This window comes from Embiotoca jacksoni, unplaced genomic scaffold (assembly GCF_022577435.1).
Source record: "Embiotoca jacksoni isolate LCO1_2020_lvr unplaced genomic scaffold, fEmbJac1.0.p SCAF_30, whole genome shotgun sequence".
In the NCBI taxonomy this organism is placed as follows: Eukaryota; Metazoa; Chordata; class Actinopteri; family Embiotocidae; genus Embiotoca; species Embiotoca jacksoni.
Window position 1 is genome coordinate 2,054,873 of NW_027185382.1, and position 24,687 is coordinate 2,079,559.

A 24,687-nucleotide genomic window follows, 5' to 3' on the forward strand; every position below is an offset into this window, starting at 1 on the left:
GTCGTATTGTAAATTGACTGGGTAGAGAAATCCACAACTTTATTTTAATTATGGGTAGTTATGGTTTTGGTGAGATTGTGCAGGTGCACACGCATCATCCTCCTGACACACCCACATGCACTCATAGTACCAATTAACCGTCCCATTCATGACCACACAAACTTCCTGTCCTTCCTTTTCCCTGCACAAACACTGTGCTGTATATGTCTTCAGTTCAGAAAATATTTTTTTTCTCTCTCCGCTGTTTGGTTGGAGACGGTATATGGTGGGCATTCCAGCCTTAAGATGAAAGAGATTTTCACACTAGAGTGGCGAACTAAACTCTTTATTGTTCCCTTGGTTCTGCTGATCCTGCTGCAACATTCTCTTGTTGCCTCCCATGTGTGTGTGTGAAGTTCAAAGTGCTTTCTGATGGATGCCGGTTGGCTTAGAGCAAGGCAACATCTGTGAGATGGATTGTTAAGTGTGTATCTCTGTGTGTGTGTGTGTGTGTGTGTGTGTGTGTGTGTGTGTTAGCCTGTATTTGGAGGATTGTGGCATTTATCAGTTCATTTCCACTCAGTTTGTCTCATTCTGTCTCCTCAGAACGGTAATTTCTATAGATGGTTTTCGTAAATGCATTATTATTTGGGTTAGATTGAAAATGTTGCTCGGGACAGCCAATAAAACTTCAGCACTATCTCTCTGATTCTCTAACTTTCACTCATTGGCTCTCATGTGAGTCATTATTTTGCAGAGTCGCAGATTTGTTGCAGTCGTGTAATGTTCATGGGTGTCCCTGAAGAGGTTGCACTCTTAGAAAATGAAGGCAATTTGTTTCATTCCCCAGTTTGGCACCTTCTGTCATGCCAGCTGTCAGCACTGTGTCACAGGCCACACGGAGCACCAGGAAACTGATGCATGCAAACGACTGCAAAGAGCTTCCAGGTCTCTTAGACATCACACACACACACACACAAATGCCATAGTTCTCTGGTAAAAAGCAGTTCTTCAAATAATGCTTTTGCCTGCTGGGTCTCTAGTGAAGGCTGCTTAAAAAATATTTGTCAGGGCTGACCTAGTAAATTAGCTATCATTTACATTTCCACAGCATTAATACAACACCATACTCACCATTCAGTTGCTTGATATTTCCCTAAAATCACATTTACACTGTCTAATTAATACAGTTGGTTAAAATGTGCCTTTCTTTTAGTTACTGAGAATGTATGGCCTACAACTATCTAAATTAATAAACCGAAACATCAACAAGTAGAAGGTGTATTTCACTTAATTTGGATGTGTGTGTGTGTGTGTGTGTGTGTGTGTGTGTGTGTGTGTGTGTTTTTTTTGGGGGGGGGGTCACAAGGTGCTTCCCTTGAGGCTCCCTGCATTTCTCTCTCAAGCACTGAGTGATTAATTGGCATTTAAGAGGTAAAGCTGTGGCTTAACTCTCCAGCTCTGCCTACAAATGCAAGGCTTTGTCAACCTGATGCAACTGAGCTCCAAGATGCTTTCTGCTGTTGGACTGGAAGTATTTATCACAGGGATTTGGTATGTTTGTGTGCTGTATTTCACACGTCTGCTAGAGAATCCGTTTGATTGTTTTCATGCACATCGAAGGGGTTTCCGGCTGGTGTGTGTGTTTGTAAGAGTGTATGACTGAAGAAAACGAGGGCATCCGACTGTGGAGAAAGAGTGATCATCTCGATTTCTCTGTTCCCTGTGCTCAGCAAGTCGGCCCGCCGCCGTAGTGAGGAAGTTCTTTTCATGCGGGAGGGGACTGGTGGGTCTGAGAGGTGGGTGCATGGTGGAGGACGACAAGTATGGAGAGATGATCCTAATAAAAAAGAGCAGGGTGGATGGCCCGAATGCACTCAGCCTGAGTTGTGTGGTACGTGACACACCCACCCCTGAGACAAGACAATAACGGCAAAAGCATGGGCTCATCAGTCGAGGACAGATCACTATTACGGCCTTATTCATCAGCATAATTAGGGTGAGAAAGAGATGTGGGACAAGTGGCTAGCAGCACTGATGAAAGCTCATCAGCAGGCTCTCTATAGAGCTATGGCCACTGATTGGTGCTGGGGCCATCATCGCCTCGAAACTACTTCAAAATAGGGGTTCTTTGCTCTACTGAATGACAGTAAAATGATCTTCATTGGCTTGCAAAGGCTGCTTAGTACAGGGATCATTTTTACTTCCCTAGCAATCTGTGCTCTGATTGGCCTGTTTGCCATTCTGAATGTGTGATACACAATGCAAATAAATATCCCCAAGAAAGCTCTTCATACTTTGAGCTTATCCTGCAATTCTGCAACCTGTGCAGCTCTCATTTCTTTTTCTACCTTTAAGTAATTATTCAAGAGTCAAAGGAATATTGTCAGGGCACTCTGACTCTCTCTCTGCCCTCCTCTCTATTTGTTGCATCTAATGTCAATGATCTAGAAATTCAAGCCAGTGTTGACCCTGCTGTTTGCTCTGTGGAAAAGACTGAATATAAATATGGAGCCAGGAGAGTGAAAAGGTTACTTCCATATCTGCTTCCTCAACGTCATCCGGTTTCCTCAAGTGTTCAGTCATTAATCTCAGACCAGTGTTTTACCGTTTAATTGGTTAATTTATCACCTCTAATAACAGCACACATGCTTGTTGCAGTCGTGTAGTTTTTAGTTGTTCCTTACAAAGTTATAATTTTCAGAACAAATCCTCATCTTATTACAGGAGCTCTTGCTTTGTTGCAATGTTTAACAACCCTTTGGAGGATTTGCAGCGCCAAGTAACAAGCACCACCTTTTATATGGGGCACTGGAGCAAGTCAGAATTGTGTGGTTTATAGGATGGAGTAAAGTGGAAGAAAGAAAGTAAATGCATTGAACGGAGGTGGGGTCATAAGCTAAAGTCATTTATTCCTTTTAATCAGTTTTGCATTTGATAGAATTCACCAAATCATTTTCTCCTCTCTTGATCGCCTCACATGCCGCTGCGCAGTTCACATCAAATCCAGTTGCTGATTCAACATGACACTCCAACTTTTGCTTGGCAAAATTATTTTTGTTTTGTTTTGTTTCTCCATCACTGAGACGCTTTGTTTTACTGCCAAGAGAGATGTAGCAAAATGCTTCACCAGAAGCAGTCTTGAACCAAACATGACCCGACCATATGGCAATGGAGCCATAAGCGACTACGTACACGCATAAAACAGCATTGCTGGGAACTGTGTCACCCGGCAAAAGCGCCCAGCGGAACTGAGTTCTTTGGTCGAACATACTGACTTATCAAAAGAGAGACTGGGAGCTTTCTTCTGTGCCCATTTTTAAGGCGAAGACCATCAAAGTACAATGTTTAATCAAACAGTCATCTATAGAGCTGGAATTAAAGAAGCGATGAGGAACAAGACACTGTGCTTGACATGATCTGTGGTAACTAAACATGTTTCCAACATCAACTCAGCCCACATACTTTATATTTGGTCAAGTGCTTTGGCCGGGCTCCTTATCGTAATGTTCCAAACACTCACAACGCCATCTGTACCATCATCAGGGGTGAAGTCTGCCTACCAACCAACAAGATTCTTGAAAGTGAAGTAAATTCAAGCTATTCGGTACAAAATGAAACATATAGTTGTGGATATCAGTGCAAATTGTTGGCCATCTGAGCCAGTGGTTTTTAAAATGTTCATGCAGCCGTACTGGCGAGAGTTTTGTCTGGAGGTATTATGTTGTTTTGTATTGTCTATCTATCACGTTCTTGTGGATACGACATCTCAGGAACGGCTTGGGGGAATTTCTTCAAATTTGGTTAAAATGTGCACTTGGACTCAGTGATGAACTGATTAGAATTTGGTGGTCAAACATCAATATGTTTGTGAAGTTATAAAATGTGTTTCATGATTCATGTATGCCATTTATTTTGTATGACTTCATTTGTAGAATTTAATTAAGTTTTATTTTTAGAACAACTCGATAGCATATTACATCATACTCCAGAAAATTACCAGTGTAATTGTGCATCCTCTATTTATTTAAAAGGTTTGGAAACTTTGTTAGAGGGAGCAATAATATCTTCACATATCTTTGTTCCCTCCCTCTCCTACTGCCCTCTCTATCTCTCACCCCTCTCCCTCCTCACTGCTCCTCCGATGCAGGACAATAGCTTTTATGACAACCTCGTGAATCACAGAAATGTAGAGTGAGGGAATTGGGCGGTGGCGGGATGTGACTAGCGGGGGATAGTCGGCTGTAGCTCTCCCGTCCTGATCGAAAGATCGAATCGTGGAGGGGGTGGTGGAGCACTAGAGTGGAGCAGGAGGCAGGGCTGGGCGGTGGTGCAGGACTGTTGCCCGTTAATGAATGAGCACCTGATGGAGGCTTGACACCCGGTTGGAAGAGTTACTGCCCTTGCCTGGATGGACAGGAGGGTTGGCAATTTGTCTCGCAGCTGGCAGGGGGATCTGGACTCAGGCGTTTAAAGGAGCATTTGGCGACAGTGCTGGGCCGGTTGAACAGAAAGAGCTCCCTTTGAAATGGCAAAACTGATTGTGATTGTACCACTTATACCCTTAAGGTTTAAAGTGTTTACGTTGTCACTCTTTCAAACTTTTTCTTATTTTTGGAACATTTTGTACACTAATGTCACATGGCAGGAAATAGATCATCAAACATCTAGGTTTGCTGTTTAGGTGCAAACAAGTTCTTTCCAGTTCAGTTCTACTTGTCCGTGCTTTTACACCCATTTTCAGCCATGACAGTGGTGTTTCTCTTGGGATAGTAATGCCAGCACTTGTTTTTTTTAGCCCACCACTTTGGTCCAGACTTAAATATCTCAACAACTATTGCATGGATTGCCGTTACATGTGGTACATACACTATATCCCTCTGACTTTTCCTCCCAGCACTGGAAGTACACATTTTCACATATCTAATAAAATATATCCCAATCTAAGATTGATATTTTTCTGTTTACAGTAAAATGGCTGAACGGCAACTGGATGGATTGTCATGAAATATGTTGCAAACATTTATGATTCCCCCAGGGACAAGTTGTAACTGCGGGACCCTGAATTTCCATCTCTCCCCATCAGGCCTCACAGTATTTCAGTCTTTACATTCCCATTTCTGACACTTTAATGATAACCTTGACAACACAGATAGAAAAGTGAAATTTTATTGGTGTCAGTTGAACCTAACTTTTGTGTGCTTTAAGAAAATTACAAGAGCTTATATGTGTCTCTAAAACACAGGTCGTGTCAGTCTAAGTTCTGCTGCAGACCACATGCAATAAATTGCATGATGTTGAACCACTATTGAGTTTTTCTTGCAGATGTTTGACAAAAGTGTTTCAAGGTGGTACCCCAGCAGAGCCAATCCACTATAAATCATCAGTTTCCCCAACAAAATATGAGAACACATCTGCTGAGTCTGGGATTTTGACATGAAATAAAACATAATTCAGAAATGTTTTCCAGTTTTCCATCACAAAATGACCATTTCCAGTCCAGCTAGAGATGCTTTCTTCCAGTCAGGTGCCGGAAAGGTTCATTTCTATGCTCAGTCGAGCCCTTATCCATCATCAAGTGTCCAGCCATGTTGAAAAGGAGTCTGTCCTAAATAAATGCCTAATCTGCACGGTTGCCATACCACAGTGAGTTGTGTAAATTGCTAGCTTTGTGAAACTCTGTGTGTGTGTGTGTGTAAACCCTGTAATCTTGACCCCTCCTGTGTTCCTTGTTAACCTTTTTTTTTTGTGCACAGTATGTCTGAACAAATCTTTTGAGGATCTTTAGAGTAAAGTGGCACAGCAGCAAACCCCTGTATCATATCAAGGTGACTTAAGGACAGCCACACTGTAATCTGTTGGTAGGTTAAATGAAATGCACATATCGATGCCGCTCCTGTCAGCGAGTATGTTATATATCATGTCAGAAACTTCTCCGATCTGCGATGTTGGTTGGCAATGGACAGCTGTATATTTCATGACAATTTTTAAATGACATGGAAGCATGCTGATAGTGCAGTTCACATGTTATTTGAATAAAGCACAGCTTGTCCCTTTTTTCACCCACCACTCATGAATGTAAAACACCCCCAGATAAATTGTCCATTGTGACGGGAACATGATTACATGAAGCTGCGGCTGTAGGCCATTCAGCAGGCAGACGGAGCGCCATGTCACCTCCAAGAGGGCTTTGAATAAATGTCCCCGTCGCCACCAAGGCCCACTTCCTTAATCAGGGTGTCGGATGGTAATGATTAGCTTCCTCCGTGTGCTTCTCAGCCACTGAATCGTCCGCATAACTCATACGCTGTTAATAATCTGCCTGGAGAGACAATGCCCTTCTTTACCTCCAGCTAATCCAGTCCTAATCTGAACCACATTGTTACTTTTTTTTTTAATGAAATTTCATTCATTATGACAAGTACTTTCATTGGAATCAGCCCGCTCTTCATTTTCAAGGAGACGGGGATGCAAGGTGATTGTATCTAAATCCCTCAACTCGGCTGAATTATACAGTCAGCTGGTGTCCCAGAGAGAAAGAGACACTGATGGGGGCTGTTGTTTCTGTTCTGCCTTAGGTCACGGCTTGGGAGGGAGGGCGGATTAATGCAGCATCATTTCATTCTGTGTCTATATCCAAAACCTGGATTAGTGACATGGAGAGGGATTAGAATGTATTATCACACTTCATGCTCAGGCATCTGTTAAGGGCACTGGTCCTTGAAAAGAAACATATTTTTGCTATTAAGCAAATGCTGGATGAGGAGTGCGCCTTTGTCTTTGGCTCTGGCTTTGATAGAAGGATGTGGATTAGGTCAAGAAAAACTGCGTTGCGAGCCAAGAGAGAGCCCTTGAAGATAATAGTGGAACAATAAAAAATTGACGATGTTCCAAACTGCATTTTTTTTTACACTCGAGAAGATTGAGCTACATCTAAACCCTCATGAATGATGAAGCTATATATCTGCTCCAGTTTACTCTTGCGGTTTTAATTAACACAACAAGTATCTGGTGTCTTCCTGTGACATTCAAACTCATTAACTCTCCCTAACTCTGAAGCTAAATTAAATCATTTAATACTCGGCACATAATTCTGAAATTATGCCAGCATACAGTATAGTTTTTTTTTGTTTTTTTTCTTTTTCGAAGCGTGCCTGTTTAGTTTGCATATGAAGTCAAATTTACTTATTTCTTGTGGCGTACTCTCTTTACAAAACATCAGTGTCTTTGGATATGGCATTGAATTACTGTGTGCATTTGTCAATAGCATTTATCGTCATGCTCAGATGCACATCAGGGAACACGGTATGCAGCATGCTACTTTGAGACAAAGGAGCGATAAGAGTTAACCTTGAAGTATTGATTTTATGCCATCATGTACATGTACTATATATCCATGGCTATGTGCTCATTTCTCCCTTTCTCTGCCTTTTTTTCTTTTTTTTTTTTTTTTTTTTTCCTCCTTATGCAGAGATACTGAACGGGGGTGTGTATGTTGACCAGAACAAATTCCTGTGTCACGCGGACACCATCCATTGGCGTGACATCATCAAGAACCCGCAGGCGGAGCTGCTGGTGGTGCCGTCCAACAACAGCAACCTCGGATGTGAGTAAAACCAGTGGAACCAGTAACTTTGGACGAAAATTCAATTTTTTTGTGTATCATCTGTGAAGGCATCACATGCCAAACATACTGTAGAGGTCTACACAGAAACACACACACCACCAGCAGCAGTCATGCCCTAGCCCTTTTTATTCATTCTGTTTGCCTGGCGGTCATTTGGAAACGAAATCACATAGTGTTAGATCAACGTGTGAACCTTTCCATTGTAGTGGTATGGTAGCGGCTCCGCAGCGAGGCCCATGGAGCTGCTGTCTGCTGTGCTCTTTTTAAACCTCAGTGAATCTGACAGCTGGTTTGAAGCTGCCCACTTCCCTTGGTGCCCACCCCCCTCTTCTAGGTCCCTGCAGTCCCTCAGCTCCCTCTTCTTTGGACATAACAGGCGTCGCTATCCGGCGGACATTCTGTGTCAGAAGAACTGTCTGTTAAAGACAGACTCTCTCAAACTTTTTAGCACATTTATGGACATGCCTTTTGCTCATTTTAAGGGAGAGACAGAGGCAGCAAAGAAGTTTCTTCAGGGCGTCTATATAAAAACATGTCAGGGTGAACAATAGGGACAGCTGAGGCACCAAATGGTGAGCCAAGACACAAACAACGAGGGAAATGTTGAGAGCATCTTTGATGAAAAGGCATGATGGCCTTTTTTTTTTTGCTTACAGACTGAGCAGAATAAAATCTGTATAGCACTGACCTGTGACATCAGTAGGGAGTTAGACATCATGTAAAGCTGGTTACTGAAAAATAAAGGTTTAAAAAGAGCCCTTAAAGTACAATTTGTGTAAAACATTGCTATTTTGTTGATTAGATGGCACTGATGTAGGAGGAGGGTGATTAAAAGCAACAAAGAACAGAGGAGGTGGGCCAAAAAAAATGACAAGAGAGTGTGTGGGAGCTGAGGTTGCCAAATTGGGGCCCTTTGCCAAGACGTAGTTAGTATTTAACATTAACAACCCACAGTGGGAGTGGTTGAAGGAGCCGGGTGACATTCTGCTACACTATTCCACTTACTCTGTAATTAACCCATAGTCAATTAAGTCTTGATGATGGGCCACTGGCAGATGAAGGCAGTGAGTGCTCTGTCAGGTCCCACTTTGCCTGCAAGCGCTTGACGGAAGGGAGTAGAAACCTGTCTTTCATGCTTATGTTCCTCACAGGCCACAAGTCGCCACGGTGACTGCGTGTCTATTGTGGGATGAGCGGAGGAGATTCGACAGATGTGTCACTGTCACTAGTGGGGTAAATTTTAAGGGTGTGGCGTGAGTGGACGATTAGGTGTTTGATGTGTGAGGGGGCCGTATCTTGACCTGCATTCGTGTCAAAACTGCATGTGAAGTTTGCCGAGGCGTTGACTGACGCACAGTGCCTGTTTGTTGGTGTGTTCTGCAGGCAGACGCTGTCATCGCTCGTGCAACGGACGCTGCTGGGGCCATCAGGAGGACCAGTGTCAAACCTGTGAGTATGCACACGGTTACACTGGGATGCCACCGGCCTGCTACCTTGATGTGGTGTGACTGATACAGATATTAAGGAATAGTCCAGCGTTCAGGTGACCCTTTAAATAGTCCAAAAGGAGAGGCGCTAATGGGTATTTTTTTTAATCTTTTGTTAGACAAACTGACAAAATGATTTTATTCGTTTTCATAATGATTTCCGATTAATAAGCATGTATACTGATACTGTACATCACTACAGCAATTTATGGTGAAATAAAATGTATTTTCTTGGCAACTTTGATGCACATGTGAGGTTGATAGGGATATTTTCCTCTCGCTCTCAGAAATAAAATGGTTACTTGGACCAATTTTAGAGCCCTAAATAATTCATGTAACCTGACTCTGACATTTTCATGTCATTTTGTAACTGTAGAGGCCTCTGAAACTGTATTTTTATTGGAGTGAAACAGAAGAACTCGACATTGAAATCAAGGGAAATGAAATTCTGTTCAATCGGTTATTAGTTCAAGGCTGAGTGACCCTCTGTATTTACTGAATGGTCGGGGACAATTGAGGATACTTTACAGTCTGCTTTAAAATAATCTATAATCTCTTGTAATCTGTTTTGATATAGATTTATTATTTAGTGTGCAAGCGCATCTGTTTTTAGCTTTTTCTTTGTCTTTTGTTGAACTCAAAGAACCAAATCAAGGTCAAGTTTGAGAAAATAAATGTGAAGAGGAAATAACTTTTCTACAGTGTGTTTCAGTATTTCAATAGTTTGTTGATGCATAACAAAATAACAGGATGATATGTAAATAAACTGATAGCAGCAGTGCCACACAAAAATAGAAAAAAATAATGAAATCAGAAACAATATAACGACGACAACGGAAGGAGGGCAACTGGAGAAATGTTTGTTCTCCGTATAATTACAGGATGTTCTACTCGTGTTGTAAAGACCTAGAAAGGGACTGGCCCGTTTTTCTCAGACTAACAGACTAATAGACTACAGAGCCTTGTTGTTTTTTTTCACTACTGCATCATTATGTTCACAACTCAGCAGAGAGTGAGCACAGCAGTTTTTAATGCCTCAGCTTCAAGCCCCTGCTGACATGCTGGCTGGTATATCTCCTACTCTAACAATAATGTGTGGGAGACTGTTCAAGCACAAGTATTTGATGCAATAGGTACAAGACACACTGATTCTTTACTAATGATACTTATGGAGCTTACTTTGAACAAGTTTTGCAATAAAACGCAGGAAAGAGACTGGAAAGGGAGTGAAAATTCCCCTGGTTACCACCAGAGTTGGCATAGCAACAAATCAAGCCAGGCTTTCTGGGAATCATCACAGTTGGAAGGTGTCCTTGGCCAATCGGTCCGCTTGGCTGAAAGCACCAGTTGTATAAACACAGATATGGTGCTTCAGTGAGATCCAACATTGTATTTTTCAAACTTTTATTTATCTAGTTTCCTCAAGCGACGTCCCACCTCGGATCCACACCTGAGAAGTACCAAGCACAATGGCAATTTTCAGCCGATGGTCTCTGAAGTGAAGCTGGAGCAGTCGGGAGGATAAGAGGGCCGTTCAAGGGCACCTCCAGAGCAGTTGTTGAGAGAGGAGACAGTGCTCCATGTTTTTTTAAGTCAGTCTACGCTTCTTTCAAGCCAGTGACCTTGCACTCACAAACCCCTTTGTGTGAACTTTAGGTTGCTGAAGCCTCTAATTTGTCTCTGCCTGAATCTGACATCAGATGATGTTTTTGAAGAGCTAAAGCTTGAGAGGAAGGTTGAGGGTGGTGGTATTGTCTCTTTTTATGGGTTTGGATGTGTGTGTATGTGTGTGCCAGACCTTTAAAATGCAGTCTTCTCCCTTCCTGGGCAGTGACAAAAACGGTGTGTGCAGAGCAGTGTGACGGTCGATGCTTCGGGCCCTACGTCAGCGACTGCTGCCATCGCGAATGTGCCGGCGGCTGCTCCGGCCCCAAGGACACCGACTGCTTTGTACGTCAGATTGCATACCAACACAAACACACTGTCTCACTCTTTATTTCTCCCTTAACTTTTTCCTTCATTCTCTGTCTTTTACATTTCTCTTTTTCTTTGCCTCTTTTTGCTCTTACGCCTGCCTTCACACACATCCGGTGTGTAACCTTGTCCCCCTTCTTCATTCCATGTGTCCACATCTTCTGTGTAACATCTGTTTGTCACTCTCCCCGCCCTAAAATGTTCCAGTTTGTTTACCTGCTGATAAATTGTTTGTCATTTTACGCGGTTGTAAAAGTCAGCCACAGCGGCACTCGTCAAAGAACAAATTGGTGATTCAGTGTTCCAATTAATATCCCTTTTATCACCTCAAGTTCTTCCTGTTTCACAAACAAGTGCGTGGCGCACTCGCGCACGCTGGCACCGATGATATTGTAGTTGTAATTCACAGAAAGACTCATCCAATTCAATTATGGCCGTTTCAGCCGGTGGCCACAGACGACAAAACGCTTAAGAGGTTTATGGGAAAACATTTCACCATTTACATCGTGGCTGTGGATCAATGGCTCCAATTTTTCTTCCATTTGGCATTCAGAGAGACAAGGGACAGCTGCATGATTCGCATGTCGCAATCCCACGTAAAAATGAAATGCTGCTGTAATACTCTTTCACTCACAGTGACTTATGCGGGGAAATCACAGCCCTCCACTCGCTGCACCTCACTACGTGTTACTCTGTGCATGCACAGGGGGAGTCTGACGAGTCTTCTGTGCCTTCAGCTCACCACGATTGTGTACTCTCTGCAGGCTTGCACCAATTTCAACGACAGCGGAGCATGTGTGACCCAGTGCCCTCAGCCATTTGTGTACAACCCGACGTCTTTCCAGTTAGAGCACAACCCCAGAGCCAAGTACACTTACGGAGCCTTCTGTGTCAAGAAATGTCCACGTAAGTCCTGAGCAAACACAGCGCTTGGTTGCATGCACATCCAGGCAGATGCAAGCAGATCTAAATACTGTAACGTTATACAGCAGTACATAGATGCTCATAATGAGCCTCATAATTAAGTTCTATAGTCTGTGCACTGCTGTCGACTGAAGAAGCATTTATCATGTGCCTATTCTGAAATTAGACTCCAGACAATTATTTCAAGTCAAGATAAATTACGCTAACATAAATAAATTGTGTATCTCAATCAACTAGTTGCTACACCATCTGCTTTGGCTTCTGGCAGCTGAAAAAGCAAATCTTAGTTGTTTCTTTCACGGATATGGAGTCAGAGTGTAGCAGTAATTCAGCAAGCATGCGTTAAAAGTCAAACTTACATCCACAGATTGCATATTCAAGTTCCACTGATCCTCAAATGAGCAGACGCCAGTCGCACTTTTCCCCTGCCGCTACCAAGTGCTAATTTGATTCATTACTTTTCCTGAGCAATATAGCCCGAGACCATTAGTTTTGATCATTATACAAATGTGATTAAAATATAATCAATTTCTCACCATTAGAGAGGTCCTTCTAGGAAATTGTCTCACCAATAAATTCCGCACTTTGAGTTTTCTTTTGAGTTTTTCACTGTAAAATCAGCGGTAGCTGTTGCATGTGCTGTGACGTTTAATGATCCCATCTAACACTGAGATTCTTACTGCTTTTGTCAGATAACTTTGTGGTGGACCACAGCTCCTGTGTTCGAGCATGTCCCAGTAACAAAATGGAAGTGGAGGAGAACCGCATCAAAATGTGCATCCCCTGCACTGACATCTGTCCGAAAGGTAAAAACCATGTGATGTGGTCAAGAATATTTAATTTTCCCTCTCCAGAGTAACAGTGTGGACTGGATTTTTATACTGGGTACTTTGTCATTTGGGTGTTCCTCAGAAAGCAAAGAGCAGGACATGCTGAGGTCAGGAGACCACGTCCGTGGTTTATAATGTAAACTTATAAAGTTTAATGCGAAACTCAGTAGGATGAAAATCCGGTTTTATTCAAAGGGGTTTATCCCCCGACATCCCCTGTTTCTTCCACTTCCTGGCCCCCTGCAATGCATTTACTGTATGTGTAAGAGCTTATGTGGTTAAAACATTTTAATCCAATAGCTTTATGCTAACAGCGATGATACCGGATCAACTGTAGCGCACAGGAATCACTTTAAAAGCTTTATAGGAAATGTAATTTATTTTTATGGGAGACAGCTTAGCTTTTTTTATACTAGCTTTTTTTTTTTTTTTTTTTTTATACTACCATACTTACCGTTGGTCCCAATGAGCCCCACAAAATATCAACATCTTCTTTTAATTTCATTTTAGGGTTAGGCCATCTAAGACCCACTCCTGTTAAAGCATCCTCTTTCCTTAATAATCTGAACAGAGAACTCTCATTTCTCCCCTGCTGACAGCTTCATTCAAAAGTTAAATACAGTAAACTTGTTTAAGTTATATGCAACACATGCAGTTATGACCTGGCACAAAAAATATGCATTTTATTAAAATGGATGAACTTTGGCTACATTATACTCATTTCCCCCCTTCTCTTATTACTGTTATGCAAAATGTGGTGCACGCTCATTACCACCTCGAGGATAAATATGTTAAATACGGCATAAATGAAGGTCAGATGTTTGATCCCCTCAACAGTCAACATGTTAATTAACATGAAATAGCTTTATAACGAGAAACTGCTCTTACCTGCTCAGTGATTACAAGTCATTTTGCAGCACGAGCATCAGCTAAATGCCTAAAATGTGAAATTAAACAGCATTAGTTCAGTTCAATGCAGAGGATTAGCCCTTTCATCATGTTGTTCTCACAAAGGTAACTGAGCTGCCCTCTCTCTGCGGAGGTACGGCGATGGTGTTTTCCTCCGGGCTCCATGCATGGGCCGTGGCATCCATTGATTGGGTATTCTCTTGATTACATCGTCACGTAGCAGGGAGGGGTTAATGAGGGGTAGCCCAAGGAACTGGGGGAAATGATAACAAATTATCATTTCAGATATGGAATTGGCTGGTATAAATCACTATCAAAAACTGGTTACACGACTTAATGCAAGCCTTATTCATCATACCCTCCGCCTCTGTCAGAAATATTTGGCTCACACGAGACCGCAAGTGTAATTAATGCAGATGTAACAAATTCATGATAGGGAGGAATTGGCTGTGGATTGGCCCAAGCTTTCATCAAAAGAATTTTGATGCATGAAAAGGGGCCGTGGCGTTGCCTGCGCACCAAAAGCAGGACTTTATTTTCATGAGTATAAAAAATTTAAGAGACAAATGGCTAATAGTAGTTTCACAGAAAGAGCCCTCTGCCATACAAGAACTCTTTGGATGTACACTTTAGTAGGTAATTTGTTCACACCTAAAGCAACTAAAACTATTGTGAATAATGTATGATTGTGCGTTTGTTTTGTCAGTGTGTGACGGCATAGGGACGGGCAGCCTGCAGACAGCTCAAACAGTGGACGCTAGCAATATTGATAAATTTGTGAACTGCACCAAAATCAATGGCAATCTCATCTTCCTCATTACTGGCATCAAAGGGTAAGTAAGATTTTAAAACCTCACACTAGGTGATATCAGAGATTGATTCCTTTTAACTTCCATTTACAAATGTCAGGCAGCCCCCACTTGTAAGCTGTAAACACAACATTAACATCCAGTATTATTTCCTATAATGTTTAAATGACAAACAAGTCAAGTTTGCTACTGAAATACAGCATCGGGTCACCTTTATGTCTGAGTACTGTATACCCAAAGCACGCAGTTGATGGATGTGGGTACAAACACTTTTAAACTTCTATCCCATTGAGAAAATCTGGCTCAGGAAGGTCAATGAGCTCTTGTTTCTCTCTAGTCAAACACTACTGTCACAATGCCCCGAAGCTCTTACGATAGAATGACGCAGACCTATGAGTGACTTTGAACAAAGAACATGTTTTCTTAATGATGCCTTTAGGTTCCCAGTGTTGATAACTTTTTATAAATAAGACCATACTCCTACAATATGTAAATATCATGTGTTTTTCCTCAGGGACATGTATCACGGTATTGGACCTCTGGACCCCGAGCGTCTCAACGCATTCCGCACTGTCAGCGAGATCACAGGTGAGACGAACTCACTGGAGTCTCTGTGGAAACTGACGGAACAAAACAATGATATTTTGTGACGTGTGTTTGTGTGATTTATTTTGGCCTCTGAAGTAATAAAAGAAAGCTTTAAGAGGAAGGTGGATTTTTGTCAGTGAAGTCGAAGAGGTACTCTGGTGGATGTAATGTTATTGTGTGTGTGCATGTCTCCACAGTTATACATGCTATCAGTGTGTGCTGCTGCTGCTGTGTGTGTATCCATACTTGTGTGTGTATTTATTCATTAGCTATTAGAGGCCTTAAGGGATGAGTAATACCTTGTATACAAACCCTTTTGTCATATTAAACTGCAACTTGCAGTTGAGCCAAACAGCTAATGGAGTGAAACTGCATTTTCATAATGAGAACCTAAGCAATAAGAAAGAGCAATGGCCATTCTATCCCAACCATTTCCTGCTCTATCCCTTTTAATGTCATATCCACAGATGCTGATTTGATGTAATCTGTCTTTAAAGGCAAGTGCAACCAGACAAATTGTGCAGAATATTAAATCCATTCTTTTAATTAGTGTACATTGTCTTCTCCGTGCACAGAGAGTGGGTTCTTGTTTGAACCAAATGATTTTGTATTTTTCTGATTCTGCATCAAATACACCCTTTACTTTTTTCCTCTATCTCCATTTTACCATTTTTACTGTGAAATAGATTCCTATTATGTGACAATGATCCATGCCCTGTTTTCGGCAGTTCAACAACTTTGCCTGGTGTTTCTCTAGGTTACCTCAACATCCAGTCTTGGCCTGAAAACATGACCGATCTGAGTGTTTTCTCCAGCCTGGCAACCATCGGAGGCAGGTCTCTTTACAGGTACAAGTAAAGCCACACACTCACAGTTACTATCATTTTCTTAGTTAATTTGAAATTTGCCCATGCGGTATGAAAACATTGTAGCAAGTGATACAAATCTACATCTGTGCAGATGACAGCACCATCAGAAAGCACCATCTCATTTCTGGCCGTTTTCCTGTACTCGGATGCTTCCTGTTGGAGCCGCTGAGCTGCCGGCCTGTCATACACTGCACAGAAGCTCTTTGAAGCCCTGCTGTCACACAGCTTTGATTAGCCCTGTTTTGATAACAGGTTCTGTGCTTCCTTACAAGTAGCAGATCCGAGGGATAACGCTGGCACATTCAAAGGAGGTCCAGTGATGAACGTGTAGCTCAGCAATGTTTAACTTCCACACCAAGCTGGAGAAACCTTCAGCACCCTCCTCATTATTTTAGCGTTGTATTTCTTTTCATTCTCATTTATACGCATTATTATTCTTCTACCTTCATCACTCCTCCGTCATGCCCTTGTCTTTTTCGTATCTCTCTATCTCTACACAACTTCTTCTTTTCTCTTGTTCTCTCTCTGTCTACCTGTTATCTTTACCCTTAATCCCACATACTGTTTCATGCTTTCGTTCTTTAAATTGTCTTTGTCACTTATTTTACCCCGTTTCTCATTTTACCTCTTCCTCTCCTTTCTATGCCTCACTATTTCAAATTTGCATCCTGTCCTGCCTTCTAACTTTGCCTGGTCCTTTTAATTTTTTCTCTTCTAAAGCTTCAATTACTCCTTTCTCAATTTTGTTCTCCTCCTTTCCATTCTATCTTGTTAAAATGTCTTCCCAAAAGTCCCCCAGTGCCTCCCACTGTTTCTTTTAAATCCTTTATTTCTCTCTGATTCCCTCCCTGTTCTCTTTATCTGTATATCCACTTATTTCTTTTTCCTCCTAATTTCTCCTCTCTCGCAGTGGAAGCGGTATTTCTCTTTTGATCCTGAAGCAGCGTTGGATCTCCTCCCTCCAGTTCCAGTCGTTGGATGAGATTAGTGCAGGAAACGTCTACATCTTCAACAACAGCCGCCTCTGCTTCTACAACACCGTCAACTGGACGTCACTCTTCAGGACGCCGAGCCAGAAAGTCCTCATCCGCAACAACCGAGATCCAAAGGAATGCAGTGAGTAGTAATGAGGGTTGGACTCTTCAGTTTGTCGTCATCTGCAAAACTCTGATGTTTTAACGGTATTGAAACAACCTTTGATGATTGTGCAGTGTTTTACCTGCAAATATTTAGTTAATGATGTTTAAAATTTGTACGTCAAAGTACTTCATTCATGACAGCCAAGGACTTAATACATTATTAAATAGTACAACATCATTTCAATTGAAAATAAACTCATCATATCTTTAAAAAGTAAATGAATAACTGGAAAAAATCATAAAAAAATCTAGTCTTCTGAGCAACAAAAAATCCTTGACTCTATGACAACCAACAAAAATTACAACCTTCATCCCAGACACCAAGCAAAAGATATATATATATATATATATATATATATTGAAGAGCTCTGTTTTATTAAAACACATAATTTGGCTCATGCATTTAACTTTTATGGGTGTTGAGTCGCCTTGCAGGTTGTAAAACCTGTTTGGATTTTGTACTGACAACAAATCGTGCCATTGTTTTCACTTTGGGAATTTTAGAATATGATTCTATATGTACATCAATGATGACTGCGTGCAATTGTGAATCATGCAGCCTTAAATATAAAGGAAACTGTCACCCTTGCTGATTCACATACACACACTCGCATGTCGACGCTATCTTTTCTCTGAAAACACGTAGAGCGGTGAACAAACACCTGTTATTTTATCTCCCATTATCACTCCAATTTATTCCAAACTTTGATTCCTCACACATCGCTGCAAATCCAGCTCTGCTCTTGCCTTATACACTGACATGGCTGTTTCCAAGGCAACAGCATCATGGCCATCTCTCGCTGCTTGGTCATGAAAGCCCTTATTCAGCTCCCCGTGACCCTTAATGCGTCATGCACCGAGGTGGGTTAAACTCGCAGGGAAGAGGAGACCTAATGAAGACAAAAATATATTGGTCCTATTATTCATCAGTGTCCCTTGTTACTTATCTTATCTATAATATTTTATACACCTCGATGACATGTTGGGTGTGTTTGCCAGTAAAGCTCACTGAGATAACGAGGCCACTGTAGTTTTTCTTGGCCCTGCCATGCTGTGGTTGATATCATTATCCAGTTAATGAGTGGTGTGTGTGTTCAGATCGATCAATGGCACCTTACACAGGCCTCTTCATTAGGCTCAGCCCACTGTTCTCCATTGACTGTTCTGCTGTTGACAAAGGGTTCTGCCCCCACCGGGCGACGCACCCGGGGACGTGCGTGTCACTCACCGGATGGAGGAGATGGCGGGTCTGATGAACAGCATTGATTGTTTTGGTTCAACTGGGGGGAAAAAAAGGCTTAGGGTTCTGGTTGGGGCGTTTTTTAATGGCAGAGGTTGTGGGGAATATCAATGTTTACTCACACAGCTGGGCAGCCCTCGGCGAAACCAACACACTCGCACACAAATGTGAAGGAACATGCAGGAAGACGCACAAGCACAGAACAAACTCATCTTCTTGGTAGGAAAAAAGAATAAAGACAGACACACACTGTGACACGTGAGCACAAACACTTCTAATTTATAGATTAAATTGCTACTAATGAACCCTTTTTAGATATATTTCCCTTTGTTCCTGCATAATTTTCAATATTTCGTATATTGTATCGTGTGTGCTTGTGCATATATGTGTGCATATGTAAATTCATTAAACCATGCCTGTGAGAGTATTTGTTATTAACTCTTTATATTCATGTCTTCCCTTTTTCCTCTCCACAGCTCAGCAGCGAATGGTGTGTGACCGGATGTGTTCGGATGACGGGTGCTGGGGCCCGGGGCCCGACCAGTGTCTCTCCTGCCGATACTTCAGACGAGGCCGCACCTGCGTCGAGTCCTGCAACCTCTTTGATGGGTGAGGACTCCATTCACGAACAAAATTATTTTCCTCTTTTGATGCATGATGAGCAAACAAGGTTCAGTCGTAGCTTTGAGCTGATCTGACACGATTCGGTAAAACTGTAAATAAAGCATTTCCCTGAATATTGGATCATTATGGTTTCAGGACGCTGCATTAATTCCCCAGCAATACAGCCATACGTGACAAGCACAGGAAATAAAATCAATTTTAACAGCTTTAATGCATGAGAATGAAGTCAAAACATCCTCAAGGGCTCTGGAGGAGGAGAGTCTAATTGCCGATTGGCATGAATGTAATGAGATGAACAAATAAGGAATTTCACAGTGTGAACAGTCAAAGGAACATTTGGCTGCGTTTTACATCAATTGTCCAAAATCAATTTAAATAGATTGTTGATGAATTACATTTTATTACAAATAGCCCATTTGGACTGACAGACGTGAGTGTTTACTGCTCCGAACTGGAAAATGACTGACGTTTGCGACAAAGTCCCTTCGAGTGTCCTAATAAGCCACAGTTTTCAGTGTGAATAATTTCATTCAGGTCATTGCTTTATGTTGCCAAGAGGCACATCAAAAAGACCACTGCTAACTCACCTGGGGAGAAACACTTCTTTGTAGATGTAGTTTCCAGCCTTTTTTATTTTTTGGGGTTTCTCTTGAATGAACGAGGAGATGTTACGAATCACAAAACTTGAAAGCCTCCACCTAAAATAAGACTGTACCAGCAGCAGATAAATATGATTTTCTTGCAAGCAGTGATGTCAAGCTCTTGTTTTCCCCAGGGGAAGAGGAGAGAGTGCACGCATGTGTGTTAGAGGGGGGGTGTATAAGAGCGAGCAACCCTCGGTCATGTTGACTTGTTGCTCGTCCTTTCCGGCGCCGTTTGTGGGAGGGAGGCTTTGAAGTTTCTGGGAAAAACAGCTCATAGCGAAAGCTTTGAAGAAGACGAAGGAAAGGCGCGTGGCAGGGAGCTGCTCAAGCAGTCATTTCTTATACTGTAAATACAGTCAGCCACTGTAATGCATTGAAGGCAATAGTTGACAGGCCCATTTCTTGCTTTGTGTCACTGCCCTGAACTGTGGAATCAAAATATCTCTGACCTAAAGGGTTGCCTGTTGTAGGAAGTCAGTACCTGCCTACCGACAAGGCTTCAAAAACATATCTGACACATAAAGGGGAGCTTTGTTGCGATGGAAACCCTGAGTAGCCTGGACTTCTATCCCTCTGTGACTGCTACTATATGCTTTCCGTCTCACTCGCACCAATACAAACACAGATTTGCCCTGCCGTGTCTAAACTTCAGTTTTCTCCACCTGGATGGGAAACCTGGCTAAATGTTACTATTGTACACTGTAATTTGTTTATTCTTACTTGTACTCTCAGATCTGAAGGTCATCAAACTAATAGACTATTTATAATGTAAATGGAATTAAAGCCAGACAGCAAAACAAAAATGAAACAAATACATTATTAAAAAGAGCTCTACATATAGAAATATACAGTGGGAATGTTCATTATGTCCATTTGAAAGAGAAGATATGCCTGTTCATTTGATTGATTGGTGCAATAATCTTAACCAGTCATTAAATGATAGCTGCTGAATGTCTGAATATATTGTCAGCCTACCTAACGCAGACACGGAAAGACCCTTTCCCATTCCCAAAGCAGAAAAAAAATTCACACCTGCTTCAATTCATTCCACTTGATTTTGTCAGGATAAACTTTAAAAGTAATACTGTCTTCAGTCCTCATGCCCTGAAATGTGTAGTTTGCATTTTAAAGTGTTGAAATCTCATCTTACTTTAAAAACAGTAGTTTAGTTTGCACATGAATGTACGGCTGGACTTTTACAACCTGTTTTCAGCACTATCTTACAATCTATTAATGATGGTTGTCAAAATTTTGGCTTAAGTTACTGTATATGGGGTTAGTCTGTATGCAGCATCGATTTGCTTAATATCTTACTTTGTTCTGAAGCTATTGAACTATATAGCTCTAAAGAATTTCGATTTTAAACCTTAAGATTCCTCGGCTCGCTCTTGTTCTATGTCTCCATTCTTAATGAGGAAAGGCACTAATTCCCTTTAGTTTATACGTCTGTTGAATAAAACAAAGGAAGAGCAAAGGGGTGCAAGAGGGAAAATGAAAACGACTGTGATGGAGTCCACTGAGGTTAGGGGAGGAGGGAGGCAGTGGGTTAGGGAGGCGTTGAAAGTGTTTAATTAAAAAAGTTGCTCTGGTGGGTTGACCACGCTCCGGCTTGCTGGATGCTTTGAGGTCTGAATAGTGGCCACAGTCCTGCTTAAATTCCTGCTAAAACAGGGCTAATCCCCCATCAGGCCATCCCCCCATTGGGCCTCGGTGCACACTGCCAGCCGTGAAGGGGGCCAATCAGGAGGAACGGCTTTGTAGGAATGGAAATGACCCCAGAGAGCACCACTGCAGAGGTCTTTGTTTCTCACCCATTCTCCTCCATGTATTTTTCCCCCCTCAACCAACAAAAGAAATATTTCTCCACTGCCTGGGCCGTTTTCTAAATGATTCCCTTGGCCAGAGCTTCCAGGAGAGAAAGCTAATTTATTTTGGAACAAGGGAAAGAAGACGAAGGAGAAATGCAAAATTAGCAATGGGAGAATCCTTTGAATCCAGCGAAAAACATTATTAATAAAAGGACAGTTGCTACGTACTGTAATTTTAGACGTATGAGACAAATTGCTGTGATCACAATGAACTAATAAAACCATTCGAAGAAAATAATGCCTTGACATTGAGGCTCAGCAAAAAGGAAATGGGATTTTATCTTCACTTTTATGGCCCTTTAATGATACATTTGAACTTTGGAGTCAGAGTCTTCTTTCCTTTTTTGTGATTTTTAAAACTCCCAAGTCTGAAAGATTTCCAGCTAATATTACCCCACATGAAAATGTATGAAACACACATACCCGCAGGAAATCCACATTTCTCTATGTAAGATCATATAAAGCCAGCTCACGAGGAAGAATGTGTTGACTCTCTATTCCACCCCAGCAGCATCACATGCAAATACAAACAAAGCCCACACACAGAGAGTCGCTCTCATTATCCCACCAGTGTGATAAAAGGGGTTTGTTTGTAACTGGGTGAATCCTCCTCTGTCTGTCCTCTGCATCGGCTGATCGATCCCTCTGATGTGAAAAGTGTTTTTGATCGGCAGCGGTTATTATTGACAGCAGCCGGCCTCGGCCCGCCGGGGACACCTCACTTCAAAAGCGAAGATAATGCGCTGCTTCGGACACAAACCAGACAGAAATGTATAGATCAGGCGCATGCGCGCGCACTCCAACGCGGCCATATACACATGGAAGGATTCAACAGTGTGGCCTAAGGCAATGTGCAGCTCCTGCTCATGTAATTGCAGAGCATAAACCCAATATTGAGCTCTATTGTTCATTTCTATTCCTTCAGAAATCTGAAAAAACGAAACCAATATAAACTGCACACAGCGCTTTAACTGGCTTAATAAAGGGTCTGATTGAACCCCGACCAGTTGCAGAAACTGCAATGATTCTTCGATAACAGGATGAAAACTAAATGAATTTGACTTTTTTTTTTTCTCTCTCTCTCATTATTATCTTCTGTCCCTCCACTTCCACCCTCTCCAAAGCAACCCTCTGTCCCTGCCCTCGTTGGCCTCTTCTACCAACCTTACCTTTTCCTTATTCCCTCCCACATTCTGTCCTCCTCCTTCCAAGCGTTCCCTCATGTTTGACTATGATTTAAAAAGCTGTTCATTATTCATGGACCTTCTCTGTAAGCATATTGACCATACTAAGCCTTTAACTTGATCAAATAGTTCTGGTCTGCTCACTGCCCTGCATGCCCCTCTACCAGAGGGCACTCAGGCAGTCAGTGCGAGCAGGAATCTCGGAGATGACCCGAGTAAATGATCACACTGTGAAAGGTCTCCTATATACGGTTTCTGCTTATATGCACATAGAATACCTAAAACTCCTCCAGGCCACTCTTAATCAATATCTCAATGTGGGTACACTTTCAAATCTGTAATACATGCATCTCTGTTTTGATTATCAGGGAAGTGCGTGAATTTGCCAATGGATCTGTGTGCCTGGAGTGTGATAGCCAGTGTGAGAAGATGGATGGGAACATGATGACGTGTCTTGGCCAGGTAAGACCCTCCAGAATCCCCTTCAGCTACCCTCAAACTCAACTTCCCTTTCTTTTAATGAAACATGTTATAAATACTGAAAATAGACTTGTTTTCACTTTCAGATTAGAACCACTCCTCTCATTTTTCTGTGCAAGATAGTCTCATATCTTCTATTTGCTAAAGTGGATTTACAGCTTATTTGTGGGAGTCTATCTGTTTTCAGGCACTGGATTTCAGTAGATATAAGTTCTGTTTGCAAAGGTGAATGGTAGGTTAATGGGAGGAATGATAAACTACTGGGTCTACTTTAGGAGGCATGCTTTTGGCAAGCACACTCTCAAAAAGCAAAGTGAGATTAGTTTCTGACCTTCCTGTAAAGTCACTTTTCGAGTCTCGGGTGTGATCACACCACGACTCTCCAAAATGTTAGAATTTCCCTCTAAAATGTCACGAGAGACGCTGCACATCTGCACACATGCGCACATAAACCCTACGTCCATAAACAAGTAAACAAATCTGCTTGTGCAGCTGCGTCGTTTGCATTACAATACTGTACAGCAGTGGCAACCAATCCTGAGGGACACCCAGAAAAGATTGCAAGAAAAATCTCAGGAGTTGCAGGATAGTTAAGAGGATAAGACAAAATAAGGAATACATTTCTAACACAAAAGAACAATATTTGCTTTTATTAATGAGCTTGTAAATTACTGGATATTTTTACATTTCTGATTTTCAGAAAGTCGTATCTGATTTATTTTGTAAATCTACTGAGTGGTGTGACTAACCTTTTGTGACTGACCCCGAGAGAGAGAATAAGAGATGAAGAGCGAGAACAACATCTCAAGGATGCATAGAGGCTGGTGACTTTGAGATGCTGGTCACAGCTGAGTAGTAAATAACACCCGAGTCAATCATCCACAGGCGCTCTCACACACGGATACACATGCGTACACGGATATACTTGAATGCGTTCAGACATCTGTATGCGTTTGCACTGGCGCGCACACACATGCATCCACACAAACATGCAAAGTGAGAATAATGTTTATTGATGGCGTGTGTCTGAATGTGTCAAACTGCGAGAAGCTGTCCATCAGGTCACTGTGGTCGTCATTAGCAACAGAGCATGGTGCCAAGACTACCAGCATCCAGAATACAACTTCTCCTTGGCAACGGCTCTTGCATACACACGCGTGCACTCATCTTTGCACAAGGGCAGGTTCATACTTTTGTCAACACCTTCACACAAACGTAAACACACACACACACAAATGGAGTACAGTCAGTTTTTTTTTTTGCTTTCATAGACGCTCACACTCCACCACCCCTCTTACTTATTCATGATCTGGTGCAGCGGAGCTCGTGCTCAGTTACCGCTTGTCATCTCCTCCATCACATTCGATGTGCAGCTCTTTGACATGACCTGATTCCTTATGCATTTTGCCAATTTAACAGGGGTGCAGCAGAATACACTCTGAGCAATTTTGCTTGACAGATTATAAATCACTGAATGGAATTCATGTGGGTCCTGCCAGTTAAATTAGCTGT

At 42.0% G+C, this 24,687-nt stretch overlaps 1 protein-coding gene across 3 annotated transcripts in view; it reads left to right on the top strand.

Annotated features, from left to right (window-relative positions):
* Window positions 1-24,687, top strand: part of LOC138206973 (receptor tyrosine-protein kinase erbB-4-like) — a 214,241-nt gene that overhangs the window by 140,065 nt on the left and 49,489 nt on the right. For all 3 annotated transcript variants that reach the window (XM_069163915.1, XM_069163918.1, XM_069163917.1), the window contains exons 4-14: window positions 7,451-7,585; window positions 8,990-9,055; window positions 10,925-11,043; window positions 11,832-11,973; window positions 12,684-12,797; window positions 14,437-14,563; window positions 15,054-15,127; window positions 15,885-15,975; window positions 16,907-17,112; window positions 18,852-18,984; window positions 23,064-23,157. In XM_069163915.1, coding sequence (XP_069020016.1) covers window positions 7,451-7,585; window positions 8,990-9,055; window positions 10,925-11,043; window positions 11,832-11,973; window positions 12,684-12,797; window positions 14,437-14,563; window positions 15,054-15,127; window positions 15,885-15,975; window positions 16,907-17,112; window positions 18,852-18,984; window positions 23,064-23,157 — 1,301 coding nt within the window. The remainder of the gene's footprint in view (window positions 1-7,450; window positions 7,586-8,989; window positions 9,056-10,924; window positions 11,044-11,831; window positions 11,974-12,683; window positions 12,798-14,436; window positions 14,564-15,053; window positions 15,128-15,884; window positions 15,976-16,906; window positions 17,113-18,851; window positions 18,985-23,063; window positions 23,158-24,687) is intronic.